The sequence below is a fragment of the Plectropomus leopardus genome, chromosome 6, assembly GCF_026936395.1.
Source record: "Plectropomus leopardus strain MGB_pleo_1.0 chromosome 6, ASM2693639v1, whole genome shotgun sequence".
Lineage (NCBI taxonomy): Eukaryota > Metazoa > Chordata > Actinopteri > Perciformes > Serranidae > Plectropomus > Plectropomus leopardus.
The window spans coordinates 4,931,346-4,950,782 of record NC_142181.1 but is presented as its reverse complement, the minus strand read 5'-3'; the positions used below and the strand labels follow the sequence as shown (position 1 = coordinate 4,950,782).

The 19,437-nt window shown below is 42.6% G+C and overlaps 1 protein-coding gene across 4 annotated transcripts in view; it reads left to right on the top strand.

Annotated features, from left to right (window-relative positions):
* Positions 1 to 19,437, top strand: part of ecel1 (endothelin converting enzyme-like 1) — a 76,834-nt gene that overhangs the window by 13,734 nt on the left and 43,663 nt on the right. For all 4 annotated transcript variants that reach the window (XM_088078562.1, XM_088078563.1, XM_088078564.1 and 1 more), the window contains 6 exons: positions 509 to 1,679; positions 3,637 to 3,705; positions 4,476 to 4,586; positions 4,750 to 4,842; positions 6,795 to 6,919; positions 17,895 to 18,117. In XM_088078562.1, coding sequence (XP_087934688.1) covers positions 822 to 1,679; positions 3,637 to 3,705; positions 4,476 to 4,586; positions 4,750 to 4,842; positions 6,795 to 6,919; positions 17,895 to 18,117 — 1,479 coding nt within the window. In that variant the 5' untranslated portion in view covers positions 509 to 821. The remainder of the gene's footprint in view (positions 1 to 508; positions 1,680 to 3,636; positions 3,706 to 4,475; positions 4,587 to 4,749; positions 4,843 to 6,794; positions 6,920 to 17,894; positions 18,118 to 19,437) is intronic.

The window sequence follows — 19,437 nt, the reverse complement described above, 5'->3', positions numbered from 1 at the left end:
GCATAGGATTTAGGATTCATGCACATATGGCTGATAATTCTGGCAGCTGTTTGTAATGTGATGTCTTGTTATTACTTTCAAACCTCCATAGAAGATCAGCCGATGCCCTCGATGCTGTTTGTGTGTGTTTGTGTGTGTTTGTTTCCTCAGTGTAGTGAGACGGAAAACATAAATTCTCCCTGTCCTTCTCTAATAATAAAAAGTTTTACATCAGTTTGGACTGACACAAGCTAAGTTACAGCGTTAGCCACACCTTTCCAGGCCTAGCTGATGATGCTCGACTCTCTGCTTCTGTCTCCATTGATCCATCCAAAGCTGTGAGTCACCCGGGGACATTGTCTCCCCGCAGGATGACCATCACCAATCAATCCAACAGCTTTAGCTGGCAAACAACAGGATGAGACATGTGGAGGAAATGTGGCCAAAAAGGTGCTTTTTTTGTCATTCTCTGCTGTTGTAATTCTCTCTCCTGACTTACTCCCTGTCTCTTCTCTATTTTTATAAACAGGTCACTTGTAAGTGGTTGGAGAGTCGGAGGAGAGGAGAACAAATGGAAAAGGAGAGGAGAGAGAGCACGAGTGCGAGAGAGCAGGACCCATGAGATTCATGCAATATGGGAGCCCCTCACTCTGCCGGCTTCTGACTTGAAGAGAATAAAGGGGACTTTGGGTAAAGAGGACAGGATTTCGACATCACTTCAGTGTTTTGCCCTGTGGGGGGGGGTCCTCCTTTTTGTCCCAGTAGGAGTTATAATGGCTGTGCACTAAACACAGAAAAAGCTCTTCTTTCTTTACATCCTGCTGCTGTGACAGTTCATTGCCATGGAGAAGACATACTCACTGACTGCCCACTATGATGAGTTCCAGGAAGTCAAATATGGCGGTCGCTACAGCAGTGACATCCTCAGCAATGGCATGACCCTTCATCTAGGGGGCAGCCTGGACCGCCATATGGGGCGTGGCCGGGGAGGGACCTTGTCAAACAGTCGAAACCGAGATCTAAGCAGCACCAGCAGCAGCGGAGGGCTTCCCCGATGGAGCCGGAGGGAGATCTGCCTCCTGTCGGCGCTCGTCTTTGCGGCAGGCATGTGTGTCATCTTGGGCAGCATGCTGGCGCTCAAGTACATTTCCCTGGACGCCCAACAGGACCCACAGTGTCGACAGGACTGCCAACGCAGGCGCTCCCTGCTGCGGGCAGCACGCTTCGTTCAGGCCAATATTGATCCAACCATCCAACCCTGCCAGGACTTCTACTCCTTCGCTTGTGGCGGCTGGCTGAGGCGCCACGGCATCCCCGAGGACAAGCTCAGCTACGGCATCATCACGGCCATAGGGGAGCACAATGAGGAGAAACTACAGCGCCTCCTCCTCGAGCCGATTCGAAGGGGCGGAATCGACTCAGCAGAGCGCAAGGTGAAGGAGTTCTATCGATCCTGCGTCAACATCAAAGAGATCGATGAACTGCACTCCTCCCCCATGACGGAGGTGATCGACAGCTGTGGGGGGTGGGACCTGGTGGGGGCTCCTCCAGGGGCCGCTGGTTGGGAGAGAGAGGGCGCTCCGCAGAGGCCGGACTTCGATGAGCTCCTGTACAGGACCCAGGGGGTGTACAGCACCGCCGTCTTCTTCTCCCTCACTGTCAATGTGGACGACAAAAACTCCTCCAGGAATGCAATCAGGGTGAGAAAAACAATGCTGGAATACTGAAGACGTTTGTGAAAGCTTGACGTGTGTTTGTGAGACCACGAGTTTATTTGAGTTTCTGTGTGTTTTAAATGTTATTTTGTCATGGGATTCACAGACACTAATGGCAGTCCTTTAAATGCACCATCAGCTGCGTAAAGGAATACTTTACCCATAAAGTGATCACTTGTACATCCGTCAGTATTGACAGTTATGTGAAATGCCTTCACCGTGATCGAAGAATCCAAAAATGCATTTAACAACAGAAAAACTACTGTATACCAAAACATCTATTTACAAACTGTCACACAACTCATGTAGTGTAACCGGAGGCTCACTTATCCGGTCATATGACCAGTACTTTCAAAACACATGTAATTTTGGATAAAAGTTGTGAAATTAAGCACTTCAGCCTATGAGATGCATGCCCTGGGCGTACCTGAGCATGCACACGCAGTGTTGCTGTAGCTGCTGACTTTGTGGGGGATTCTTTTATATTTATTCATTATTTATTGCCATCTTTTAAATGCTGTCTCCCTTTCCATAATCTCTTTAAATTCTGACGTTTTTGTGGGTCCATGAACGCAGCACAGCAGGCTCAACTCTCCATGAGTCCTTTTTTTTCCTTCAGCAGCGGTTTGTCACTCACGCGGTAGATAATTGATCTGTTGTGTCATTCACAGTTGATCAGATTATATATTCCAGTAACGCACTCCACACTGACAGCCTCCACAAATAAATGCATGCGTGGGAAACCCTAACATGCGTATGAGCTCCACCTCAGCAGAGTTTAGGTGACTGCGCGTGCTCAGGCGTATCTGGGCGGTTCCAGTGAGACTTTGATTACACTGCTTGAGTTGTGTGAGAGTTTATAAAAGGGTGTTTTGATGTAGTTTTACTGTTGTAACGTGTGGGCCCCATTAACCTCAATTCATGAGGAATATTCACTTTTTTTGAATTCTGCATTTATGGTGGAGGCATGTAAGAACAACGTTTTCTTAACAAATTAAAGATGGGATGGGTATTCAAAACACAAATGGTCTTTTGGCAGGTGAAGTATTCCTTGAATTTTTAGTGCATGAACTTGGGAACACATCTGTGACAGAATATATTCTAAGATCATTTTCCAGAGCTTTCTCGCAAAACCCCTTCAGCTAATGGAAATTGAGGACTGAAGTTCTGCACTTTGGCAACATGATGACACAAGAACAGGTTACATTTGCTTCAAAAGTTGGAGATATGTTTAAAAGCTCCGGGGTGAGCAAGTAAGTGAGCATTGAGCTTAGCATATTTAAGAGTAAAAGTTATGTTTCAGTTTCAATAAAGTGACACTCTGAGGTTTGTCGAGAAGTTTATGGTCTGATGCATTTTTACAACAAGTAATAATAAGCAAAACATAATAAACTAGCCGTTATCAAGAGAAACATCCAATATTGGCAGCCGCCTTTGAAAACCACATATCTCCAAGATGTCAACTTTTAATGAGCAAGAAAAAACAGCTTTCAGCTTTGTAACAATACATGTATCAAATAATTAAATGAGTTTTATTTTGTTTTGTTTGCCTAAAGAAGTAGGAGAAGCCCATAAAGGAATACTTAATCCATCAAGTTTATCTCAAAAAATTCAAATTCAACAATTTTGAAGATGCATGGTGTGCACTGGAAAGCGACGATATTAAAGTTGAGTGATATTTGTTGGCCAATGTCTGAGATTTAATAAAAGATGAATATCAGTCCGACACAGACCGACTCTACATGTGGGCATTATTCATTAAACGTTATTAAAAATTAATACAGTGTGTTGAATGGCCCCTAAATGTTGGCATTAGTACAGATTATTGAAATATTAACCAATCGTTTGAATGAGCATCTGTTGGCTTAGCAACACATATGTGACTACGTACCAGAGTGAACGTGATCCACGCGTGAGCTGCTGACTGTGTGTGTTTGTGCAGATTGATCAGGAGGGGCTCACGCTGCCTGAGAGAAGCCTCTACCTGGGACAAGACGAGGACAGTGTGAAGGTAAGCCTGCTTTCTCAACCTCTTCTTTAACACATCCCATCATCTCTGTCTCTCTCGCTCCCTTCCCTCCTTTTCGTTCTACTTTTAGTCCATTTATCTAACACTTGTATGTCCCTCCTTTTCATTACCTTATTTTTCCTCTGAATTCTCTTTTTTCTCCATTTACTATCATTTCCTGATTCCCTCCAGAGAAACTATAAAAGAAGGAAAGGTCATGAGGTCAGTGACAGCATTTAAATAGAAATACAAATATTTAGAAGAAAAAAACATCAGTCAACATCATGTAATGTGTGTTTTTCAAATTTTGTGGAAGAACTTTTTCAGTCAAAGGTGAAACAACAAAGATGTGGTGAGTTATAGTGGGACTTTCCATTAACTTCAATAGAAGTGGCACCAAACTCACTGACGTCATTACTTTTCCTTTTTTTATAGTTTCCTTGTTTCCTTCCTTCCACACTCTTTCTCTTCCTCCTACTTCATCTGTCCCTTCCTTTTCCTCATACTTGACCTCCATTTGACTCCCTTCTCCTCCCCTCTTCTCTTCGTGCTCCTTTCTTCCCTTAATCCTTCTTTTCCCTCCTTCCTTCCTCCTTCAGTCCGTTTGACTGGTCTCGCTCTCTCGTCTTCATCAATCCACCTGTTTTCCTCTGTCACCCGCTGTGCTTTTGTTATCCTGTCCACTTTGCCACATGTCACCCGTGTCACCGGCTGTTACTGATGATGTCGCAGCTCCCGCTGTCTGCTAGCGCTGATGTCACTGTGCTTTCCAGATCTTGGCGGCGTACAAGGCCCTGATGGAGCGCTTGCTGAGCATGCTGGGAGCTCAGGACCCCACGGAGAAGTCCAAGGAGATTATACAGCTGGAGACACGTCTGGCCAATGTGAGCCGATTGTGTGTGCATGTGCGTGTGTGTGTGTGTGTGTGTGTGTGTGTGTGTGTTCCTGTGCATGCACGCATGAGTGTGTGTGTGTTCCTGTGCATGCACGCATGAGTGTGTGTGTGTGTGCGCGCAGTGTTGAGTGAAATCACTCCTCTCTCTCCAGATCACTGTGTCAGAATATGATGACCAAAGAAAGGACATCAGCACCATGTATAACCGCATCACCCTCAGGCAGCTACAGCGCATCGCTCCCAGTGTGAGTGCTACACACACACACACACACACACACACACACACACACACACACACAGAGCACATATACGTAACCATCATTTACAAGTATGTGTGTGCCATGCATTTTGGGTAGAAGCAGACGTGATGGATTAAGATTTGAACTCCAACTGAGCATTTTAAGTAGTGTGGCGAGTGTGGGTGTGTGTTTGGGGAGGGAGGGACACACACACACACACACACACACACACACACACACACACACACACACACACACACACACACACACACACAGAGCAGTCTAAGTGACTCACAAAAGCTGTCCGCCCTGCAGCGGTTGACGGGGAGGTTGAGGGACAGAATGAAAGAAGTAGGTAGAGAGAAAAGGAGAAAATGAGGAGACATTGGGGGGTGTTGGAAATGATGGAGGGAGGGAGAGGCGAGGGAGGAGGCTCTTTTCTGAAACAGCAGGAATTCTCAAGATGTTTCATGGCAGAGGGAGGGATGGATGAGGAATGGAGAAAAGGACGAGAGATGGAAACTGGGCATGTTCTGAGAGGAAGATAAAGAGTTTGATTTTCAGCTTGTCAGCCAAAAAAAGCCACACAAACAGAGAAAGTTTGAACACGTGAAGGAAAAGAGATGCTGACAAGAAGAGAAGTATGGAAAGAAGCAGATTAGAGAACAGAGATGCAGCCAGAAAACGATAAATGGCTTCACTGTAGTTGCTGTTTGTTTGCTTTAACTTGGATCTGGAGTGCAAATGCATGTAAAACCCTGGAGCTCTGTCACTCAACATCTTAATTCGCCATAAAAATGCGAGTCTACAACTAACGAAACACAGAAAAACATTGTTTCCAAGATGCAAACTACATACAAAAAGTAAAATGATCACGTTTAATGATCTAATAAGGCATTTGGTACCAACATTTTTGGCTTATGACCCTTTAAAGCAAAGCCGATTTTTCACACAGTCTCTTGACAACTTGGCTTAAACACTTTCACCACAGAGTAATGTTTCATCTTATATCTATACACTGTAAAGGTTATTTACATTTGGAAATATTAAAAATGTGATGTGCACAGAAAAGGCAACTGATGGTGAAGAGGCAGCTAAATGAGTCTGCGTGGCATGGGTACCCCATATTTGTACCCGCTATGCTTAAGTAAAGCTTAGATATCCCAGATATGGCTGCTATTGTCTTGCACTGGTGATGTCATTTGGGGCCGGAGTCTGTGCAGTAGGGATGTCTGTGGTGGGTGACTTCCCGCCAAAACACCCGTCTAATCAATTGCGAGCAGCCCCATTGAAAGTAAGCGCACAGTTTGGCTGTCGCAGTTGTCAATGATGGCATAAAATCCCCTTTTTTTGTATTGAATAACACAACCAAACTTACCATAAAAACGAACACTTGAACTTTAACTGTAAGGCTGTATGGTAACATAAGCCCTGTGATGCCACCAGTTAGCCCTGGCACTGTGTGCGACTCTCACCAACTGTCTTGGCGTGGAGCTTACACTCCCGCAGCAGCGGCCCATACAGTGGTGTGGAGAAGTTGAGTGTGGTGTGTTGACAGAGTTATCACTTTAGCATGTTACGATACCACCAAAACATTCAAAAGTTCAACTATACTGCAAACCACTCCATGGGTTTGAATTCAGTGCTGTTTTGGTATCAGTACCGCTTAAATGAGACATGTAAACTAAACTAAGCGATCGTTGTAAATGCCACAATAGTCAAGAGTTTTTGAATTTTTTGATCACACATCGCACAGAAGGCAAAATTATTGTACAAAAATGATAATAATCGTACATGTGGCAATACTGATTTAATGGCTGTGATGCAGGTTTGTGGGTTTGTTATTTTTATGGTTGTTACTTTTAAGTCAGAACAGTTATTTTTTTTACTCTTCTTGAAGGGGGGGGGTATGTGACTCTCTCTAAGCTCAGACAGCATCATTCCTCCTCTCACCACAGCTCCACTGGAAACGCCTGCTGGACAGAATCTTCCACGACAACTTCTCCGAGGACGAAGAGATCGTGGTGCTCGCCACCGATTACATACAGAAGGTCTCTGACATTATCAAGACCACTTCGAAGAGGTAAGGAAAGAGAGGACGGGTTGCGGGGCGGGGGTTGAGAGTTAAAGATTAGGGGTGGGGAGAGGGGAGCGAAAGATGAGGGTGCGGAGGTGTATGGAAAATCGATGGAGTTAGACGCAGGCAGTTTTGAGCTAGTACTTTTTGAGCGTGAGTAAGCGCTTTTGTTGGAGGTTGTTGCTGTGTGTGTGTGTGTGTGTGTGTATTTCCTTCGGTTTAGGGCTGTCACTATAGTTTGGGCTACAACGCCGTGTCACGAGGTGTATGGATTGGTTTTTGAGTGCTGCTGTGCATGTATTTGTGTGTGCACTTGTGTGTGTTCAATGCGAGTCACTGTTGGTTGAACTTCCACTTCTACTGCAGCTGATTATTATTGATCTACACCCACACCTTTCTACCACCTGCAGACTCAGACAGACGCACACAGACGGACACACACACACACACACACACACACACACACACACACACACACACACACACACACACACACTTTCTTTCCCCTTCTTCTTCTTGACAGACTCCAAGGGAGGCCTGAGAGGGCTGCTGCACGTCAGGATGTGTGTCACAGCGGCTGACAGCTCGCCAATAGTCACTGTGCTCTACACACAAATACACAATAGCACTCAGCTCTCATGCGTGGCTGACTGGCTGGATGACTGGAGGGTGGATTGCTTGCTTGTCATTTATGTCTGAAACTGGATACAAGTCTGTCTCTCTGTCTCTCTGTCTGTCTCTCTCTGTCTGTCTGTCTCTCTCTCTCTGTCTGTCTCTCTCTGTCTGTCTGTCTCTCTCTCTCTGTCTGTCTGTCTGTCATCTACCAGCATGACCTATTCTGATGTTTTGGTAGTTTCATGATTTGCCAATTCATGATAGGACTGTATTTTTAGCGGTGGTAATTTTATTAACTCTTGAAACCTGAGCAAACTGGTTTGATTTTCTTTCAAAAACATAAGACATGGACCAAAAATAAGCAAGAAATTGGTAAAAAGTTACAAGAAATTTACCTGAAAATAACCAAAACAAAACAAAAAAAGAAAAGAAAGAAGTAGGAAAAGTACTGAAAATTAAAAGAAAAAAGTATATGTATAAAATTTCTGTACATAATTATAAGTATATAGTTAGAATAATTAAAAACAATGCAGATATGAATTATAATTTTTCCAAAGGGACTTATGGCTCGACACTCCTTGTCCAGTTAGTCATTGCCTCTTTTCCCCATGTTTAAAAAAAAAATCCAACCAAAAAGCCCAGGTTTCAAAGGGTTAACTCATTGTATACAGACCAATTAGTATTTTAAGATATGAGAATGGAGTTGAGACAACTAACATCTTCAAACAGACAACTACCAAAAAAATACAGATAATTTAAAAAGCTAAACTCTAATCAGACGATATCCAGTGGGTTCTCAAGATTGTTTTTTCTCATTTTCTTCTTACATGGACTGTTTCCCTGCATGCTACCGAAGCCACTCAAACATGATGATCATGATGACACACCAAAATCTTTTCCCATTGCCCATAGATGATGCATTCATATTAAAAGGGATCAGGTGATGTGCAGCATAGCTGAGACAGTGCAGTAAGATGTTTCTCGCAACAGCAACTTTCATCCAAGCGCTTAACATTGACTAAGGATCAGAGTTGGAAAATAGCACCAGCCTCCAGCCAAATGCTAGTAAAATATACAGGTCGCTGCTCGATTTTCTTCATTCACCAGCCAAAAAAAATGGTCATCTATTAAGTGGCTGGTGGATTTTCGATTGCATCAGCCAGAGTAGCAGGTGGACAAAAAAGTTCATTCCCAACCCTGCACCTGTTCTCCCATCCTTCAGGTTAACAAATCAGAGTAAAACTTGAAGAACAGAGTTTTTCTTTGAGGAATTAAGTACAAACCCAGAGAAAGAGCCATAAGCCACATGACCAGTCCCCTAAACTAAGCAAGAAAATTATGAACAACCAACCCACTGTCATTCTGAACTCGTCGAATACGTCTGCTCTGCTTTCAGAAGACGAGCATGACACACAAAGCCACCTGCCATGTCCACCTGGATGGCGTCAGCTGAGACCACGATCAGACAGAACCGGTGACGTTGTTATTCTGCGCTGGCGGACGGCTGGATTGCTCCGCACAAGCGACGTCAGCTGAGAATGCTGCCAGACAGAACCGTTTGCGTGCACACTAAACGTGACAGGACGTCAGGTTGTAATGCTGCCATTAAAAACGTAATATAAGGAGCGCAAGTGCGCTTATGGTGGTGCTTGGATCCCACACACACCTGACCTTCATATTGGAGTGGGCTTCTTGTGTGGCTGTGAGGGATTTTTTTGCCTAAACCTAACCATCCGTGACTTTGTTGCCGTATGGTAACCATGGTGACAGTCTGTGTTGGTTTCTCCTGTTGCTGCGTCATCCCTCGATGTGCATTTGTTAACATCATGGTAACGGAAGGTCACTGACAAAGTGGCACCATGTGACGAGATGCGATGAAAACGTGTTTCGGTTTGAAGAAATTAGGTGGCGGGCAGTATAACTGAGACAGTGCACCAAAATGTTTGTCACAACAGCAACTTTCCTCCAAGACATGGACTTAGGATTCTGGACAGTGCGTATAAACCTCCCACTGTCCTCCCATCCTTCAGGTTAACCAATCAGAGCCTTAACCTGTAATACTTTTACATTTTATACACCTCAGGTTAGAGTAATAGAGAACTTCTTTGAGAAACTAAGTACAAACCCTGAGAAAGAGCTAAAAAACTTAGCAAGAAAACTGTGAACAACCCATCTACAGATCTCAGTCTCTCCCCAGCCTTTTTTCCGCAAATGCTTTTACACAGTTCAGGGCCTGCCTTTTTCTTTGTCCATTCACGTTTTCACAGGATACAAATAAAGATTATTCATCACTTTAAAATTCTTTAGTGTTTTATGCTGCTTACTTTTATCAGCCACAACAAAAGATAGTATCTTTTCGCAGTGATTTAGCTCAGCTCCCATCAGTGTAAACCTCTCTTCCATATCAAATATCTGCTCTGCGCTCCATTTTTGGTGTTGGCGGTGTCGGAGAGGGGAGGTTACTGTTCCCAATCTCTTTTATCAGGTCTCCTGCAGCTCTCCGTTCTTTGTGAAATGTACTTTTTAATCACAACACTCCAGCATGCATACACATTGAGCTGAGTCATATCATTAAGGGGATCCGTAATCCCTCTTTGTAAAAGCGAGCCACAGTCGCCGCTGTCGCATCCATTAACTCAGGTTCACTTCTCCTCAGGTTGCAGACGAGACAGGGTTAACGCTCTCTCTCTTCCCTTGTTGTTTACCAATCTTCTCTTTGAGTTGTATGTCCATCCATCCCCCCTGATGGCTTTAGTAATAGATTCTACACTATGTTTCAATCATCCTCTCTCGCCGTCTTTTGTTCCCTCCACCTGTGTCTAACTTAGATCCTGTCTTTCTCCCTTTTATCACACTTTCACACAGTCGGCTATAACGTTCAGCTCATTTGGGCTTCAGTGGGGAGCTGCACACTGAAATTTAAACTTTTCACTTTTCTTCAGCAGTATTTAGTGCTGCTTAGTTTCAGAATCAAGTGCTGTATGAATTTTATTCTTTGACATTTTGAATTAAAAATAGTAAGTCTAAGGCAGAGAAGAGGATAAAAAACAGATGAAATGTTATGTAGTCGTGAGTAAGATACTCCTAAGATTATATCCTAATGCAAAATTATATAAAATATATATCATTCAAAAAAAAACTAAGTCAGGTACTTGATCAAAATCATGATATACTAAGTCAAAACTTAGACACCAGAGTACAATAACAGCAGCCAGTTCTGTCCGGCCACGTTTTCACCTGATGCCGTCCAGCGGTGTTTCAGGCAGACATGAAAGGTGTTTTTTGACGTCACAATCTTACGCCAAAAGCACTTTCAAAGTGGCTGTATTTTTTACAAGTTTCGTAATGAGAACAGGATCAGGCGGAGGCTGCTGAGCATCCACACGGCCAGCTCTGGCACCTATATTTATTTTTGTTCCCACTCGCTGCCAGCCCACATTCAGAGCATTGTGCCTGTGCCCATGCCCGTGAATTTATATACATTTTTTTTCCCTTGCACAACTTGTTTTTGGGTTGCCTGCAACAACTGTCTTCACATGTTGAGTATAACTCCTAAAAAGTAGAAAATCTCTTTGTGTAAATTGGTAGATAAATGCATAAAGGAATCATAAGTTTAATTTACTCTCATAATTGGAATTTCCTTATTTGAAAAAGCCATGACTATTTTCATTCTTGTTATTCCTTACACTTTTCTTTTCCTGGTGGGAATGAGCTTGACAGTGGGAGGTAGCAGATTGAATTTTCAAGACTTCCTGTCTCTCTGACTTTGTCTGTAACTTTGTGACTCAGTAACTCCCTCCACCAAACTTCTTTTCTCTTCAGGCTGCTGCTCCCCAGCTCTCTCCATCTGTCTCCTTCCTCCCTCTCAACTGTGCATGATAACCCTCTCTTTCCCCCTATTCTACCTCAGTCCCCCAACACCACTCTCCCTCATCTCCATCTGCAGCTCTTCCATTGTTTCCTATCCATCTCTACCTCCTGTCATCCTCCTCCTCCTCTTCACCTGCTCCCCCTCTCTCTGACGCCATTCTTTCTCTTTTTAATCTCTTATTTTTTTGCTTTCTCATTCTCCATCTTCCTTCAGTCCGTCTCCAGGTTCTCTCACCCAATAAGTTCTTCATTGGGGTTTAAACAAAGGTTGGCGTTTCTAGTTCGTGCACACACACACACACACACACACACACACACACACACACACAGTCATGCACATATAAATGGAGGAATCGAGCTATTCCATTTCCTGAGGGGTGTTACTCATTAGCATAGCTTATGAGAACTTGGTTAAAAATGCCCCGGTTCCTCGCATCAAGGGGTCTCTCCACCGCTGCCTGTTATTTGCCAGTCACACAGCTTGTTGCAAGCAACAAGCCTCATGCACACGAATAAATACAGACATTGGAAAACTAAAGTTAGCACTCACAGTGGGATAGCACCAGGAATTTCAACATGACAGTACAAAATGCTGTCAGAAGAAAAGAGAAACAATCCACACTTCCTTTCTCTATTGCTTCATCTGTTGGGTAGTTATGTACAGTTAGTAGGGATTTAATGAAATGGTTTTTTTCATTATCAGTAATGTTATTATATTAAAAATTGAACACATTTTTAGTTTCATCTGTGCTGTCTTTATTAAAGGCCATGGCAACGATGTTGCAACAACCAAAATAGCATAATATCAACACAGTTGAAACTGAGTTGAATTTATATTTATTTCAAACATGTAAAAACAAAAGAGAGAAATTAAAATATTCACACAATGATTTATACAATAATCCCTGTAAACACCTGGTGATTGTCAAACCCCTTATTAGCCCATGTACCTCATGAAAATCATCCAGCTGAGCCAAACACGCAGTCATCATGGGACGTGCACAAAGCAAAGAATTACAGAAAATTACATTCTGGAATTGCATTCATATAAATCTTCTGCACATCTAACCACACATAGATTTTGAGTCCTGCAAACCCCACACGCATGCACAGCCTGCCATTGTTTGGCGTCGAGCAGTAGGATTCGGGGGTCTTGGTAGAAGTGTTGGCCCGTTGTTTGATTGTCCAGTAGAGCAGATGTCGAGAAAATTTTTGTTCCTCTGACGGCCACTAATGGACCACAGACATAGTCTTTTGTACTATTTCGTACTCTGCTGGATTCTGTCACACACACACGCGCGTACCCCTACACACAAGCACTGTCTGAGAGTACACTTTAAGATATAACACATGAAAAGGCTGGTGCAGGCTAACAGTCATATAAATGCAGAAAACAGACGAGGAAAGTCTGGATTCTTGTTAAATTGGAGGAGCAGTTTGAATTTGCACTTTGAGGGGTGAAAAGGTGACAGACAAGTAAAAAGAACACAGACAGGTGCTTCATCTGTCTGTTAGACAGTTGTGGGTTTCAGGCTGACTTGATGAATTGCCTAAAATGATTAGGTCATCCTTACTTCTACCATCCTGCTTTCCTTTCTTTTGACCACTAATCCTGTCTCTCCCATCTCCTTTCTGTCATTCATTCTTTTCTATCATTTCTCCACCATGTTTCTCTTTTTCATCATTTTTCTCATCTCCTCTCATCTTCCTCACATCTTCCTTTTCATTCTTTCTTGCACCCTTTTTCTATGTTGCATCAGTTTTTGCACCAGTTTTTTCTTCACTTCATGTGAAAACCCAATCTCTCTTTTTCATCTGTCTGTCGGTCCATCTATGCATCCATTCATCCATACATACATGCATCCATCTATCCATCCATTCATCCATTCTTCAATGCATACATCATCCATCCATCCATCCATCCATCCATCCATCTATCCTCCTTTCCTATTACTACCCATCATTCTTCTTCTACGCATCATTTCTTTTCTCTCCTCTTCATTCTTTCTGGTTTGAGGTTGCTATTGACAACTCATCTTATCCATTGCACTCCCATTTTCTCTCCGGCCATTTCTCAATCTCCCCATCAATGAAGATATACACGCTTTCCATCTTTATAGGCATCTATTGACCAAATCCTCCTCTTCATTCTTCTCCTCCTCCACCCCTCCCATGATCTGCCTTTGAGCCCAATGGTTTTCCCATCATACAATCTACTGACAAGAGCAGTCACACCTCCATCTCCTCATCCTCCATCCATCTTTCTTTTCTACTCTCCCCTTTCAGTGTGTGTGTGTGTGTGTGTGTGTGTGTGTGTGTGTGCGCAGTCCCCACGCACTGCAATGACTGCAGCCAATCCCATTAGCCAGATGAGCAGGCCTCCAATGAAGGGGAAAGCATAATGACAACACCAGCGACTCTCACACACAATCCTCCCTCGCCACTGTTCTCTCTCTCCGTCTGCTCCCTCCATCACTCTCGTGTGTTGTGTGTGAGTGTAGGAATCTGGTGTGTGTTATTTTTCTTGAGCAATTTGAGGGCTAGCCAGTGTCTATCATTTCATGTGTTTATTTCGGTGTGTTCCAGTGTACAATGTTTGTGCATTCATGAGTAATCCAGAGAAGTGAAACAGTCACAGCTAAGGATTCATTTCCTGCTGGGTCCACTGCTTTTAAAAATACACACTCCTGGTAGTTGTAAAGCATTTTCCAATGAAGCTGTTTGCCAAACGGTGGATTTCATGGCACTGTAGCTTTCAGCAGTGGAGGTTTGATTCCCAGCAGGGAGCCTGGAGCTGAAAATATATGCAGTCATGCTACTATAAGGTGCTTTGGATAAAAGTGTCCACCAAAATAACAAAAACGTGTGATATTCTGTGACTGTGGTGTTGTTGTACGTGTGATTTTTCTGTTTTATTCTATTACTTTACATTAAAAATGATAGAGTTTCTCCTTTCGTCACCCTGAGATTACAGTGAAGTTTGGAATAGAGGAGTACCTCCCTGCTCCATTACCTACAGGGTCATTACCTGTGGTAATGTGTTGATGCAGTGCACGGGGACAGTGTCTTTTCATCTCCCTAACTAGCCCCATTAAAATCCATTCAGCTAATGAGCCTTCACTCAGTCCTTTGGTGATTAAGACCTACTGCTTGATCTGTACAGCGCTCTCACTGTCAGGCTTTCATTTAGCTCCACTGTGACTCCATTACGGCACAAAGCAGCATATACACGGGTGACCATGTAGGGCAGAGTGGAGTGGCCTGAGCCTGCAGGGAAGTTTGCAGGGAGTCCAGCATAAACTAATCATGGGTTACATGTTTGGAAGAGTCAATTTTTATGATGTAAAGTTTAGAGAGTTAAGGTTGTTGTCATTCCAAGTGACATTTTTAACATTGAAGGAGATGCAGGGCCCATGTCAAAACGCTAATATCTGTGTTAAAAAGATAATAGTAGCAGGTTAAACATTGGTATTATTATATGTATTATTGAGTTTATCTGCCAGCAAAATTCTAATCTTCTGTTGGGTGATTAAAGTTTTTTTAATAACTTGATGATATCCAGTATTCCTGAAATACTGCAACCACTCTGCATTGTTGTAATACATTCTGTTGAAGTCACCACAGGTACAAAAGTCCCCGTAATTAATAGTGTGAGCTTTGTTTGTAGCTACACTTGGATTGTTCCATGCTTTAAAAAAAAAAGTAATGCAGTTAAAAAATCAGGTCGAAAACAGGCTAAAATTGCACAGTGTATACTTGGCTTGAGCAGCCATCCCTACCGCTGGATGATCGTTAAACATCACAGTTTTAAACACATGGGTAACGCTGTAAAACAGTCGCAGTTTTGCCAGAATTATGTGGTTTGGTTTAGGCAGTAAATTCTGGGTGATGTTTAAAAAAATGGTCATGGTTTAGCATTAAATAACTTTGTTTGTGACTAAGATAACATACTGTGAGGTACTGGCCATCTCTCTTGGCTGACATGCCTTTTGTTACATAATTCGCAAGATTTACCTTACAACCCTTACGTGATATACTACGTTATGATGTTAAAGTAATGTTGACTTTGGGTTTTGGTCAGGGCACAAACACCAGTTTCCTGGCTGAAAGTCCAAAGTTTGTTTGACCCATCAATGCAAGTGGACTTTGTTTCTCCTTATACAACATTGCCTGACACTCCCATAATAATTTCTACTACTATTATGACATAAATATGGGTTGTAACTTCTGCTTGTAAAAATGTGCTTGTATTTGGAGGACAGTCACTTTTTATCACAGCGAATGATGGTCTCCTATATAGTAACAACACAAGGTGAAATAGAAGTTACCTGGATATAACTCCAGTTATAGGCGCACCGCTATTGCTCTTTATCACACATTGCATGAGGAATGTAAACTGTAAAAACACGGTTACAGCAGGAAATTTAATTAAAACCTCCCGTCAACCCCAGTATGAATTCATCTCAACTCTGGGGGAGTCATTACTTTTCCTGAAAGATGTTGAAGTAAAATGTTATTCATCTCTCCCACACATACAGTAAAAATGCTGTAGTTTTACCATTATCATATTAATGACTTCCATATATGTACAGTAGCTGCACATACACTCCCACACATGTGCATATATTAACACACACCTGTCCAAGTGTGATAATACACACAAATGATCTGCAACAAGCAGGTAACAACAAAATGACACAAATCAAGCAAAGCAGCCACACCTGTAACACATGTTGATTAGAAAACGCTGCTGATGATCAAGGACACCACCTGAGTCTCTCCTTCATTTATTCACTCTCCCTTCATCCACCTCCCGCCTCGCTCTCCCTTTTCCCGTCAATTAAATTCACTTCACAAGTGCTTTGTTGGCGGGACCTCAGGGTGCTGTTGCCAAAGCGCCTTTGATTTAATATCTGTCATGCATAGGGAAAATTAAAAAAAAAAAAACAGGGGAAAACAACAACATGCCTTGAGGTCCACGTGGAGCCTCGCAGTGGGAGAGGGGGGCATTTGTCCCCGCAGGGTAGAGTAGATGTGTGCACCCAGTGGGGGCACGAGGACACACCAGCACTCTGTCGTCTGGGGGGAGAAGACACAGCTTGAATACATAAATGAATGATCCATTTTCTCTCCTCCCGCTCGACATTTCCCTCACCCCTCTGCTGCCTCTCCGCTGTGAGTCACTCTGGATTAGAGGGAGCTCTTCTTAAACTGTTGGGCCCTCTTGACTCCTCACCGTTCGCTCTCGATCACTGTCTCCCTCTTGTTTTCTCTCTAACTTTTCTGACTCTTAAGTGGCTCAGAGGGCAGATGGAAAAACAGCACTGTGGGCCAGATGGAACAAGATTACAGTTAGACACAGTAGATGTCACTTCACCAAGAGAACACAAGAGAAAGTGGGCTACAGTCTTACATTAAAGACAAACTTTGTAAAAGCAAGGGTTTTTTTGTCTCTCAAAAGGGGAAGTCATAAGAAATAAAAGCACCCTTGCTGTTATATAACTTGTGGCTTATGTTAAAAAAGGTGCTTAATTAAACATTGCGATGGGTGTTTTCTTAATTTCTACTCTTCTCTAACTGTGCTACTGTTAAGACATTTTTTAGCATTTACCACGAATACATTAAGTCACTTAGGGCCACAGTGGCTGCCATTCAGTAATTAACTTTGTCTTGGTGAGTTCTTTGGGTATCATAGTTGAAGCCATTTATTGTGCTTTAAGTCAACTCACATATAAAATGATGAGAGACACCAAAAGGATCAGTATATACAAACTGTTGACTATTGTTACTTACACTGTCTCCAGTTTTTGATTATGACAGACTTAATCTTTCACATGCGTTTTGAAAAGCTGTTATGGCCCAGACACACCAATTGACATCAAAAAATTAATGCCAGCTTTAGACTCATGTTGCCTGTATCTCGTCCACAAAAACTTAAGCCAACAGCCAACTAGCACATATGTTCTGCGCCTGTAGGTAAAAAAAAAAAATACCTCTCCACACCAGCAGGTGACGGTAGTCTGTATTTTTCATTAAAAAGGGGAAACTGGGAGATCACCAGGACAGATTCAGCCAGCTAGTTAGCCAGTTAGCACACTAACAATACAACCTGATGTTGGAAAAAACGATAAGGAAAAAACGAAAGGATATTTACTGCGTGCTGGCAACCAATAACACTATCAGTTACGAACTGTTTCTGCTAAAGTCTCGATTGCTAAAAACATTATCTTACTCAAAAGGTTTGTTTCGCTCTCACGCCCTCTTGATGTTAGTCGTTAGCCCCGCCCTTGTTTCAACATAGTATGTCAGCTGAAAAGCTGTCGAAAAGGGCAGTGCAAACAATGCTGGACACGCGACAAAAACTAGAGCAACAGATGCTCACCGACAGCTCAACATTGTCGGCCTGGTGTGTCAGGGCCCTTACAGTTTGTTCAAAAATGAATAAAACCAATTCTGTGATAATGTCACTGACCCGTTCTTGTTTCCTCCTTTCCAGAGTTCTCCATAACTACATGCTGTGGCGCATTGTGGCAGCGCTAAGTGAACACCTGTCCACAGCTTTCCGCAGCACCATCCACGAGTTTTCTCGGGAGATTGACGGCACGGAGCAGCAGCTGGAGCTGGGCAGGCTCTGCCTCACTCAGGCCAACAAACACTTTGGGATGGCCCTGGGAGCTCTGTTTGTCCAGCAGCACTTCTCCTCGCAGAGCAAGGCCAAGGTAAGGCGGGGCTGGACTAATGCATGGTTGGCGGGACTTTCACTTTCAGTATGTACAGCTTACATCTTTATTGCAACCCTAACCTACACAAAAATAGCCATAGATATATAGTTAAATTAATCTCAGAGTAAAACAACCGCAGCAAAGTCTAAAAAACACTACTATTACATCACAATACAACTACTACAACACAATTATTAGTATTAGCATTTACTTTTTGAACTTTAATTAGTACTCCAAAGTTGCATTTTTAAATCCTAAAAAATATTGTGCTTAAAAAGTATTTAGTATATGCATGAATAGAGACATAAGAAATATATATGCTCTGTTTTCATGAGGGCTTGGACTTCTTGGACAGCAGTTTTGCTGTGACTGTCAGATCTTTCATTACGTATTCAATGAAGGTGTTACTATCACCACTTAGTCCAAAATATATGCAGAAATGAGCAATTTATCTGCAATTTCCACTGACTACATTAAAATAAATAGTTGAACAGCATCCTGTATTAAACCAAGCAACCTTCAAAAATACTTATGTGTCCTTGGCCTTGAATTGTTATGGCTTTAATCATTACTGAAACCTTTTAACGATATTTTACACCTGAGACATCTTTTATTTTGGAAATGTCAGAACTTTTTCACAATAACCACGACTGGAGTTCATCACTTCTTTCTAATTTTCTTTTTTTATTTTTCTTTTCTAGTTCATCATTTTCTTTGGCTCTGCAGGAATGTGTGTGTGTATGTGTGTGTATGTATGGGGGTGTCCAGCTGTATATTTTGATGTGGCTTAACGATTTTGATTGTTTGATGTACTGGGATCTGGAAGATACCATGTGTCTTTTTTGCATCTCTTTTATGCCTTTTGGGGTTTTTTATTTGGTCATTTTGTGTCTCTTTGGACTCATCTTGTGTATTGGTTGTTTCATGCCTCTCTGATGTCGTTTTGTGTCTCTTTGTGGTTGTTTTTGCCCCTTTTCTGTTAAATGTCTGTCTCTTGGCAGTTTCCTTACATCTTTGTGGGTTTGTGTGTGTGTGTGTGTGTGTGTGTGTGTGTGTGTGTGTGTGTGTGTGTGTAGATGTATGGGGGTGTCCAACTGTATATTTTGACATGGTTGAATAATTTTCATTGGTCCTTACTGGGATCTGGAAAATACCAGCAATGCCAGTCAGAACTGTCTCTAGTCTCTCACTCATTTCTTTTTTTCTTTTTTTTTTTTTCATTTTTCTCTCCGCCTGGGTCAGTCACTACTAATCCCCCCACCTCTGCCCTTTGGTCCGCTTCTCTTTCACCTTAATCCTCCCCTATATGTATTCTTA